This window comes from Dasypus novemcinctus, chromosome 18, assembly GCF_030445035.2.
Source record: "Dasypus novemcinctus isolate mDasNov1 chromosome 18, mDasNov1.1.hap2, whole genome shotgun sequence".
NCBI classification, from domain to species: domain Eukaryota; kingdom Metazoa; phylum Chordata; class Mammalia; order Cingulata; family Dasypodidae; genus Dasypus; species Dasypus novemcinctus.
The window spans coordinates 79,905,684-79,917,608 of record NC_080690.1 but is presented as its reverse complement, the minus strand read 5'-3'; the positions used below and the strand labels follow the sequence as shown (position 1 = coordinate 79,917,608).

Sequence of the window (11,925 nt, the reverse complement as noted above, 5' to 3'; positions counted from 1 at the left end):
TTACTTTGTGTAATATCACTTTTAGATTTTGATATTAGTATAATATGGCCATATTAAATCAGGGAAGTGGTCCTTCCTCCACTAAGCTCTCCCCTCCCCAATAGATGGTGGCTCCCTTGTCTGTCTGCTCGTTGTTTCTGCTCATTGTTTCTGCTCGTTGTATGCTCATCTTCTTTAGAAGGTACCAGGAACCAGGTCCTCCCATGCGAGAGGTAGGTCCCCAACCACTTCAGCCACATCTGCTCGCCTCCACTAAGCTCTTAAAGAGTTTTTTAAAAAGTTAATATAATGCATTACTTCATAATTGAGAATTCACAGAATCTATCTATTTTCCCTTCATCTTAAAAAAAAGTTAAAACTTTGTTTCAAGAATTATGAAATTCTGTCATTATGTGCAAATATTTTGAGGATATTTATATATTTGTGATGAATCAGTCTTTTTATAACTGAGAAATGCTTTCCTTCAAATATTCATTTCCTTCAAATATTCTTAATGAATATTTAATTAATGTTGAAATTAATGTAACCACTCCAGTTTTTTCCTAACTAGATTTTGAAGGGCAAGTCATTTACGTCCATTCTTTTTTTTTTTTAAATTATTTATTTTTAAAAATTACATTAAAAAAATATGAGGTCCCATTTAACCCCACTGCCCCCACCCCCCACTACCCCCACAGCAACACTTGCTCCCATCATCGTGACACATCCATTGCACCTGGTAAGAACATCTCTGAGCATCACTGCACCCAATAGTCAATGATCCACATCATAGCCCACACTCTCCCACGTTCCATCCAGTGGGCCCTGGGGGGATCTACAATGTCCTGTAGTTGTCCGTGAAACACCACCCAGGACAACTCGACATCCCGTAACCGGCTCCACCTCTCATCTCTTCCTCCCATTCCCCAAACCCAGCAGCCACCATGGCTACCCTTCCCACACCCATTCCACATTTTCTCTGTGGACATTGGATTGGTTGTGTCCATTGCACATCTATGTCAAGTGGGGGCTTAGATTCCAAATGGATACTGGATTCACTCCTCCTGCTTTCAGTTGTAGACACTCTAGGCTCCATTGTGTGGTGGTTGACTTTCTTCAACTCCATGTTAGCTGAGTGGGGTAAGTCCAATAAATCAAAGTGTAGGAGCTGAAGTCTGTTGAGGCTCTGGGCCTGGGTGTCATATTATCAGCCCAGAGATTCAAATCCCCTTAATATATCTTAAACCCCAGCACCTATTACAATTCCTATAAAGTAGCATGGAAGTCTTGTGAAAAGAGATCCCCTCTGAGTCCAATTCCATCACGCAGAAACACAGGCTCCGAAGAAGGGCCATCTGCCATGACAGTGAACCCCATCTGCCATGACCATAGAACCCGTGGGTCTCTTTATCCCTCAAAAGAACCAATACCTGGGGTTGTATCTACTTTGTCTGTCTCTCAGACTCTGCTCAGTTGTGCACAAGGGGATTCCTTCTGACAACCTCCAGACTCTTTTTTAGAGACTCACAGCCTTATAATCTCATTTCTCCTTTCCATTTCCCCCTTACATTAGGTCAAATAGCATTTTGAAGTCATGTTATTATATGTAGACAGGGATATTCTGCTGATCCCTATTGAACCTTTAATTCAAGGTCATTTTCTAGTTGTATCTTCAGCTGGTATGTGGTAGTGGTCCCTCGGTGCCAGGGAGGCTCATCCCCGGGTGTCATGTCCCTCGCTGGGGGGAATGCACTGCATCTACATGATGAATTTGGCTGTGAGAGTACGTCCATTCTTTTTTAACCTTTTAACTTTAACTTCTCTTTTTCTTTACATTTAAAGTGCATTTCTTGAAAGCATCATCAAGATAAGTATCACTTTTTAATACATTTTATCTCTGCTTTTTCATTGAAATATTTAGGTCATTTACATTTAAACATTTTTTGTGTATATATATATAATTTTTTTTTTTCTATCTGGTCACATCATTGTCTTTTCGGTGCATTGTTTCACCGCATGGGTACCTGCGCCTCTCTGCACAGTTCTGGGACATCCTTTTTCTTTTTTAACCAGGGGGTTCCGGGGATTGAACCCAGGTCCTCCATATGTAAACGGGAGCTCAATTTCTTGAGCCACAGCTGCTTCCGTAGGTCATTTAAGTTTTTTAAAAAAGATTTATTTTATTCTCTCCCCTCTTTGTTGTTTTGCACTCGCTGTCTGCTCTCTGTGCGTTCTTCTGTGTCTACTTGTCTTCTCTTTAGGAGGCCCCAGGAACTGATCCTGGGACCTTCTGAACTGGAAGAGAGGCAATCATTCTCTTGTGCCACCCCAGCTCCATGGTCTGCTGTGTCTCCCATTGTCTCTCCTCTGTTTCTTTTTTTGTTTCATCATCTTGCTATGATAGCTCTCTTTGTGGGCCTGCACTCTTGTGCGGGCCAGCTGTCCTGCATGGGCCAGCTCTCTGCTCAGGCCAGCTCGCTGCGTGGGCCAGCACGCCTTTCACCAGGAGGCCCTTGGAATTGAACCCTGGGCCTCCTATATGGTAGATGGGAGTCCAATTATTTGAGCCATACCTGTTTCCCAGTCATTTACATTTAAGGTAATTTTATATTGCTGAGTTTATATCTAAAACTTTACTATTTGTTTTACTTTTATCTATCTCTTTTGTATTCATTTTGCTTTTTAAATTTTTTCCTAGCTTCTGGTTACTAATGAAGTATGTTCCAGATTGTTGTATCACTTGCTCTATTGGCTTTTTAAAAATTATTTTTTATTAAAGAAGTTGTGAGCTTACAAAACAGCCATGCATAACATGGAAAATTCCCACATGTCACCCCTCCACTGACAACTTGTATTGTTGTGGAACATTTACTACATTATGAAGCAACATCATTAAAATATTACTATTAGCTATGGTCCATAGTGTACATTTAGTATATTTTTCGGATATACCTCCCTTTTCTTGACACCATGTGTTAGTGTTGTACTTGCTATAGCTCTTGAGAGAAGAGTCTCATGTCTGTACCTCTCACCCCAGTCCATCGTCCACCGCATGGCTCACTGTGTTACACAGCCCCACACCTTGTACATTCTATGCACTGTACACTCAGTGGCTCTCACTTCCATCACAGGGGTGTGCAGTCATTGCCTCAGGACATTTTTGAACATTTTCCTTAGTCTAAAAGAAAATATCCCATACCCTGTATTATTGACCCATGACATTGATGCGGGAATATTACCGTATTGCTGTTGACTGTAGTCATGAGTTACATTAACTGTATTTTCCCCATGCATCACCATATTCTTACCACCTTCTAATAGTGACCTACATTTGTTCTAGTTCATAGGAGGACATTCTTGTATTTGTTCTATTAACTACAATCCTCATCCATCGTCAGTTTCATTTAGTTCTTCAGTCCCTAGATTATTCTCTAGCTTTCTTTCAGTTGACGTTTATGTCCCTAAACTACCCTTTTCAGTCACCATCCCATTTATAAACCAGCCGTGCTAGTTATCCTCACTATAATGTGTTACCATCAACTCTATCCATTCCACACGTTTACAGTCAAGCTAATTAAAAGTTCTACATAGCATCAGTACCCCTTCTCAGTCTATTGACTTCTCTTTTAAAGATTTATTTTATTTATTTCTCTCCCCTCCCCACTCCCCGCCTTTGTCTGCTTTCTGTGTCCACTCACTGTGTGTCCTTCTGTGTCTGCTTGCATTCTCAGCAGCACCGGGAACCTGTGTTCCTTTCTGTTGGGTCATCTTGCTGCGTCAGCTCTCCATGCATGCGGTGCCACTCCTGGGCGGGCTGCACTTTTTACACGTGAGGTGGCTCTCCTTGTGGGGTGCACTCCTCTACGTGGGGGACACCCCTGTGTGGCACAGCACTCCTTGCACGCATCAGCACTGCGCGTGGGCCAACTCCACGCAGGTCAGGAGCCCGGGATTTGAACCCTGGACCTCCCGTGTGGTAGGTGGACGCCCTATCCACTGGGCCAAGTCCGCTTCCTGATACAAACTCTTAAGTGTGATTTTTGTCTGTAGCCCCACCCAGATCGCTTCACTCATTTAATATATTCATACGCTAAATCTGTTGCGTCCCGACTGCGTTTCACCTTTTTTGTCAAGGCCTCCTTCCTCTGATAGATCCATAGATCTTTTTTTTTTTCAGTTTTTTTTCTTCTTTATTTTCTTTTAAATGTTATAATAAAAAAATATGAGGTCCCCATATACCTCTCAACCCACCCACGCCACCCCTCCCACAACAACAAACTCTTCCATCAGTGTGGCACATCCATTGCACCTGGCGAATACATTCTGGAGCACCGCTGCAGCACATGGATGGTGGTCCACATTGTAGTCCATACTCTCCTCCAGTCCACCCAGTGACCATGACAGGACACACAACGTCCAGCATCCATCCCTGCAGCACCATCCAGGACAACTCCAAATCCTGAAAGTGCCCCCACACCATACCTCTTCTTCCCTCTCCCGATCATCAGCAGCCACCGTGGCCACCCTCTCCACATCTCTACTACAATTTCTTCCCTTACTAATCACAACAGTTCCCCAGCAGAGCACCAGTAAGTCCACTCTAATCCATAGTCTATTCCTCCATCCTGTGAACCCTGGGATGGTGAAGTCTGCTCCACCTCTATATCGAGAAGGGGCTTAGATTCCACATGGATGATGGATGCAATTCTCCTGCTTGCAGCTGTAGGCACTCTTGGCTCCCTGGTGTGGTGGCTGACCCTCTTCACCTCCCTGTCAGCTGGCCGGGGTAAGTCCAAGAAACTTGGGTAGAAGCTGCAAGTCTGCTGAGGTCCAGGGCTGGCCATCACATGGACTTTGTGCACAGCGTTTCGACTTCTCCCAAGTCTTTGGGAGAGAAAGCTACAGAGAGCCTGCTCCCCCCGCTGGTGGGGCAAGAGTGCAGCGCTGAGGCCAGGGAAGGACGGCCGTTCCCCTTCCTGTTGGCTGCCCACGGCCTCCCCTCCGGGGCTGTTCTGCACTGCGGGCGTGTTTCTCTCTCCGCGCGGGCTGTCTGTCCGGTTGGCTGTGCTGCACGCGGGAGGTGTGGACAGAGGCTCGGCCATGCCTCCCAGGCTCGTTGTCCTGCTCGGCCTTGGTGGGTGTTGCCAGGGCAGCTGTGGGGAGGGAATGCAGACTCGAGGGCCCTCGCTCAGGCCGCTACCCTGCCTCCTCTGTCCCCACGTGCCAGAGCCGCAGGGGCGTCCTTCCGGGAGCAGGGACGCTTCTCACCAGGTCTTTCTTACTTTCAGGGCTTTGCCTGGACCAAAGGACTGGGGTACAAAGTGGTGAGTCTTTCTTTCCTTTTTTCCCGCAGCATCTCTGAGTTGGACTCAGGGGACTGTGAGGGCAGCTTGACTATCCCAATTTTATTTGATAACCTTCCCCATCCCAGCAGTCTTTGGGGAGACCTGTGCACCCCCCCGAAGGGCTGGAGGTTCCCACCTGCCCCCCTCGGCACAGCTGAAGGGAAGACACAGCCGAGGTGGACAGGGACAGTGCACAGGCCACGCCCGCTCCAGACCCCTCCTTCTTACGCCCATTTCCCCACTCCTCTGCTGCCTCGGTGGGGAGGAGGTCACCGGAAAGGCACCCTTGCTCAAGACAAGATGAGCAAACCCTTGCCTCCACGTGTGCTGCTTCTGCAACTGTGTGCAAGCAACTTCCTGCACTCAGCCCCAGGTTCCTCCTTCCTAAAATATAAGAGGCTTACATGCTGCACACATCAGATTGCACATATTATTTCAAGTTATGTCACATCTCTTTATGTAGGCAAATTCCTTCATATCTCATCTTCTTTTTTTTTCCAAAGGCTTATTTTATTTATTCTTCCCCCCCCACCCCTGTTGTCTCTTGTGTCCATTTGCTGTGTGTTCTTCTGTGTCTGCTTGCATGCTCTTTTAGTTGCGTCATCTTCCTGCATTGGCTCTCCATGTGTGCAGCGCCACTCCTGGGTGGGCTCTGCTTTTTTCGTGCAGGGTAGCTCTCCTTGCGGGGCGCACTCCTTGCATATGGGACTCCCCTATGTGGGGGACACCCCTGTGTGGCACGGCACTCCTTGCACAAGGCAGCACTGGGTGTGGGCCAGCTCACCACATGGGTCAGGAGGCCCTGGGTTTGAACCCTGGACCTCCCATGTGGTAGGTGGATGCTCTATCAGTTGAGCCACATGCGCTTCCCAAATTCCTTCATATCTCAAACATACCGAACGTTCACAGTTCCCCAAGAATTTTTCTGCGTGTTGAGGTCAAGTCTTTGAATACACAGAAGAGGCCCTCCGGTCAAATGGGAAGAAATGCAAAATTATCAAAATAGATAAGTAAAATATGCATTTTGTTAGAAGGTGCTCAGTGCTAAGGAAGCGTGGGAGAGGCATGGAGAGTGTGCATTAGGGTTGGAGGATTTAACGACTGCTGTGCAGAATGACAGTCTTAGTAAAGTTGACATGAACGGAACGGCTGAAGGGGGAGGTTGGCACGGAGCTATCAGGGTGAATGGTATTTCATGGAGGGGAGCAAATGTGCAGTGTCCTTGTGTGGAACTGGACCTGGCCTTCTAGAACAAGGCTAGCGTACGTGGCGCAGGGGTGGTGAATGAGATCAGAACTTCAGACCTGAGGTTGAGACTTCACTCTGAATAGACGGGCCCACGGCAGGGTTGTGAACAAAGGCATGGCATGAGCTGGCCTATCTGAGTAGGATCACTAGCTGTGGTGTTGGGCAGAAGGGACTGACTGGGGGTACCTGAGGAAGAGGGAGACAAACGAGCATCCTAATGCTGCGATGCACTAACAGGTGATGGCCCTGGGCCCAGGTGACAGCAGTGGAGGTGACAGGAAGGTTGACTCGGTGGATTCATTCACAGCCTGGACCTGGACGTGGAGAGAAAGGAAGTTCTCATTAATATCGGGGAACGACACTTACTAGGAAATTGATGGGAAAGACCAGGTTGGATTACGCTTGTCAGAAAATACCTGGAACCCTTTCGGGGGATATAATTAGTTGTGTCTTCTGAATTGTGTCCAATTGTGACAAGTTTACCATTGGACAAACTGGTTTAAAGATTGTGGGTGTTTGTGTGTACATATATGTAACTATATAGGGACACCTAGCCGTGAGGGTATAAAGAAAAGAGAAATAGAGTTACGTCTGAACCCAGAGGCACTCTAAAGTTTAGGGATTTAGGGGTGAAGGGAAACAGCTAAGGAAACCATCCCCCATGGCCAGGTAAAGAAACAAGAGTATGTGTTCCTGAAAGCCAAATGACGGTCATGTTTTAGGGGCTGGCTGACGCACTTGTGCTGCTGACATGGGCAGGTCTGACATGTAATCCCATTTTACGGATTAAATTCATTGCCAGCGTCACAGGGTCGGGGCAGGTGTGGCTGTGATTCACACCCAGGCATCCTGGCTCCAACCCTGGGCTCTGACCCACCTCCCACGCACGCTGTTGTTCTAGAGCCTCATGGAGAAGAAGGGAGGAGGGCTGCTTGCATCATGTGTTTAGGAGTTCTGGGCTCTTCTCTTCCAGGGACCTTATCCCAGCCCTCCATCTGGGCAGAGCCTGGCAACGTGATTCCCTGGGGCAGTTCTGTGACTGTCTACTGCAGAATCCCCCCGGGAATGACTGAATGGCATCTGGATAAACACGAGTCCTATGAAACGTGGTATGACAAAACTCCTCGTGGAACCCAGGAGTTGGCCCAGTTCTCCCTTCAGGTGAGGTCCAGCCATGCAGGGACTTACTACTGCCATTACGGGAAGCAGATAGACTGGTCAGAACGCAGCGACCCCTTGAAGCTGGTGGTGACAGGTTAGGGGCACCCCTGGGGCACTGTCCCGCACTTTTGGTCTCCTCTGCCCCATCCATTATACCTGTTGTGCATACCCTAGGACCTTACCCCCTCCTCTCTGTCTCCCACTCTCCCTCTGTCCTATCTCTGTTCCCAGCTCCTTTCAGAGAGGGGGACGGAGTCTCTGAAGAAGCAAACCTTGAGGGGGACAATCAGCATTCCCCTCCAGGTAGAAGGTGGATCTCTGGTCCTGGGTCGTGGGAAAATAGGAAGAGGGTTTTTGTCTTTGTGATGACTCAATAGCGCCAAAGGGTGAATGGATTTCTCTTTGCTTCCATCTTTCCTTCTCTCAGCCCTGACCAAGATGATGCTGGAGTTTAGTGTGCCTGCCTTTAAATAACAGCTGCTATTCTCTTCCAGGAGTGTACAAGCATAGACCGTCCCTGATGGCTCACCCGGGCCCCCGCGTAACCGTGGGAGCGAACGTGACGCTCCTCTGTCACTCAGTTCACCACTTTGAAGTCTTCAATCTGTCCAAAGATGGTGGCACTTTCTTCCCCAACAACTATTTCCTTCTGGACCATAAGACTTTCCTCATCTCCCCTGTGACCTCTGCCCATGGGGGCACCTACAGATGCTATGGGTCTACTAGACACAGCCCCTTCCACTGGTCAGAGTCCAGCAACCCCCTCGAGCTTTTTGTCACAGGTGAGAAAAGAGCCCAGACTGGCAACTTTCCACTCTCTGCTTAAGGAAGCCCCATGTAGTGCTCAAGGCAAGGAATATCAATACCAGTCTGTCTGGTTTTGTAGGGTCGTTCCACATGATGTTAAACTCTGAAGACTTGTAAATCGGTTTGGGAGTAATGTCTTTTACCCATCCATATGGAAACGTTCTACGAACCTGTGGCAGCCTCTGGGAACCAGAGTGGGATGTAGTGTAGATCTACCTGCCAGTCACCCTCCACACTCTCCCAATCCTTTTCCTAGACAGTGCTAACTCTAGATGGGGTGTTCTTTTTTTTTTTTTTTTTTGAGTTCCTGGGACCTCGTATGCTGGAAGCTGATGCTCAACCACTGAGCCACATTGGCTCCCTTGAGGTTTTTTTTTTTTTTTTCATTTGCTTGCTTGTGGTTTGTTTATTTGTTTTTAGAAGGCACTGGGGACCAAACCCGGGACCTCCCATGTGGGAAGCAGGTGCTCAGTCACCTGAGCCACATCTGCTCCCATGTTATTGGGTTTCTCAGTGGGTGGGGATTGAGTTCTATAGTCTTAGCTTTCCTGCTTTGCTGAGTCTTGTCAGGGAGGGGATTGTATTCCAGGCATAGGTACCATTGGGTCTGCAAGCCCAGAGCTGTGGGACAACCCTGCCTGGTGCATTCTGGGAACTATAGGTAGGTAGCCGTGGGAGACTGCGGGGGTTGGGGATGGTAAGATGGCCAGCAGGAGGCAGGGGCCTGAGGAGGAGATGGTTGGGAGTGGAGAAGGTGATGGTGCATGACTTTGGAAGTCTGTGTGTGACCAGACGGCAAACAGGAATGCTGGGCAGATTAAAAAGAATCTGCTTGAGCTGCTCAGTGTCTGCTGATGGCTCCTAAATGGATAGCTTTGGTCAAAATGTTCCTGTGAGTTTCAGAGTTGTATGTCCACTGCTTATGTGACATTTATCCAGGTATCTATTAAGCACCTCAACAGAGCTCATTAATTGGCTAGTATCCGAACTTCCTCTTGTATCAGTCTCCTCATCTCAGTAGTGGCTACTTCCATTCTCCCAATGATCAAGTCAGGTGCCTGAGAGCAATCGTTGATGATTCTCTTTTGTTCTCACCCCAAATCCTAAATCCCATCACTTCTATCCTCAAACCAAACCTCAAATCCTCTCCCTTCTCTCCTCCATCACCACCACATTGTAATGCCATGACCACCTGTCACCTGTATTCCCACAACAGGCTCCCTGTCTTCCACTCTCCCCCTGACCCCTAAGTCCATTTATCAATCAGCAACTCCAGTGGTTTCCCTTAAGACACTTAGTTTGTCACTTGTCCACCTCTTCAGGGTTCATTGTTGCACTTAGGATGAAATCCAGGTTCTTCTCCTTAGCTCCCACATTCCTTTTGTTTCTGACTCATGTTGACCCCTCCTGACCTGTCCGTCTTTATTGGGAGCTGCTCTCCCCACCATGCACCATTTGACCTTTTGGTATGTGGGTCAAACAAAGCTCCTTCCCCTTCTGGGCGTGGCCTGAAAGGCGGGTCTTCCGCACTTCAGATAGCTGGGTGTTGCTCTTTGTCTTTCAGGACTCTGCTCCCCAGTTAGCCTTCCATGATAATGAGTGCAAGGTGTTGGTTGTCAGCAGTTATTCTGAGTGTAATAATACCTTCACATTCATGCCTAGACTCTCTTGTTGGGTAGGTTTACTACAGTTTACACAAAGATCCAGTGATTTGGCTGGTATGTGCTAGGCACTCAATCAACATTTATTGACTGGGTGAATTGATATAACAGGTGTTCAATAACAGTATCTTTATCCTTTGCAAATTCCTAGATCCACCTGGCCCCGAGAAAGGATACTTTTACATTCCAATTGGGATCACGGCCGCGGTCGTCTTTCTTCTCTTCTTCCTCCTCCTGCTTTGCAGACATTGGTATAAGGCGAAACACAGTAGGTCGTGGAGGTGGAAGGGTTAACCTGGGAGGAGGGGGGTGGGCTTGTGGTCACCACCTGGCTCTGATCACTGGCTGTCTGTAGGGGCCACTGGGGGCAAGACCACGATCCAAGTGCAGTACAAAAGGTAGGAAGACCTGGAACTACCCCTTCCCCGTGGAGCTGTCTTACTTCTCAAACCTCCAATGCCCTTGTCTTGTTTCCCTCCGCTCTAGCTCATCCCTAGACTTCCAGGAAGAAAATCAAGGTAAGGAGGGGTTGAGGAGGAGGGGAAGCTGGGATGAGGAAAGGGTGTGCCAGGAGGCATCAAGATGCGTTCAGGATGATCAGAGAGGTGGGGTGCCACCTTGCCGTGTGATCCACTCCCCTTCTCTGGGCTTCAGTCTTCCCATCTATGAAATATGGAAGGCTGGATTGGATATTTTGAAGAACCTCCCAGAATGCCCAATCCCTCATCTTTCCTTTCAGATACTGCCTTGAATGATATCCAGCCTGAGGAGGACAGAAAGATGGACACACAGGTGAATCTTTCCCTGCCTTCCCCCTCTCCTTCCCCAGGTCCCTACCCCTGGTGCTCTCTCCTCACTTTTTATCTCTTTGCTGCCAGGTCCCCTCATGGGAAGGCTCGCAGGAACTGATCTATGCCCAGCTGCACCATGGAACCCCAGTGGGGAGCGTGGACCCACTGCCCTCCTGCACCCTAAAAGATTCCTCTACCCAGCCCTGTGTGTACGCCACCCTCACCCGGGCCAAGAGCTAGGATGGGCTGTGGAGCCTGGGTCCAGGGGCTCGTTAAGGCACTTTCCACTCCATGGGGCATGTCACTCATGCCCCTCAACACCAGTCATCAGTTTGGAGCTCCCCATAGGCTAAAGGACAGAGAAGTCTTGTCAACAGTCAAGAAATTCTGGATGTGGAGGCAGTGGCCATTGGAGGTTCTGGGGGAAGGGAGAGAGAAAACAGGTATAATATGGGGGCAATTTTGGGACTTGGGATTTGTCCTGAATGACATTGCAATGACAGATACAGGCCATCATATATCTTGCCATAACCTACAGAATGGAGTGGGAGAGAGCGTAAACTACAGTGCAAACTTTAATCCATACTTAAAGGCAATGCTCCAAAATGTGTTCATCAATTGCAATGAGTGTACCATACTAATGCAGGATGTTGTTAATGTGGGTAAATGTGGGGGGTGTGTGGCGCAGGGCATATGGGAATCCCCTATATTTTTAATGTAACATGTATTCTAAATATCTTTAAAAAATAAAAGTATATTTTAAAAAGTCAATATTACATAGCACTCAATAAAGCACACATTTAACCTAGAAAAAAAAAAAAGAAGTTCTGGGAATCATCAGATCAGCTGATTCCAGATTACTCATTCGCTTGCTCATTCGGCAAATATTTACAGGAGCCAATTATTTCCTTGGACCAGAGTTGGGTCTAAAAA

The 11,925-nt window shown here is 47.8% G+C and overlaps 1 protein-coding gene across 1 annotated transcript; it reads left to right on the top strand.

The window, feature by feature from the left end:
• Positions 1-4,928: 4,928 nt before the first annotated feature.
• On the top strand, positions 4,929-11,925 carry LOC131274404 (leukocyte immunoglobulin-like receptor subfamily B member 4). The gene is made up of 9 exons (XM_058280826.2): positions 4,929-5,113; positions 5,268-5,303; positions 7,546-7,827; positions 8,228-8,515; positions 10,353-10,469; positions 10,557-10,599; positions 10,688-10,719; positions 10,941-10,993; positions 11,080-11,925. The coding sequence occupies exons 1-9, from the start codon at positions 5,080-5,082 to the stop codon at positions 11,230-11,232; spliced, it is 1,038 nt and encodes a 345-aa protein (XP_058136809.1). The 5' UTR covers positions 4,929-5,079; the 3' UTR covers positions 11,233-11,925.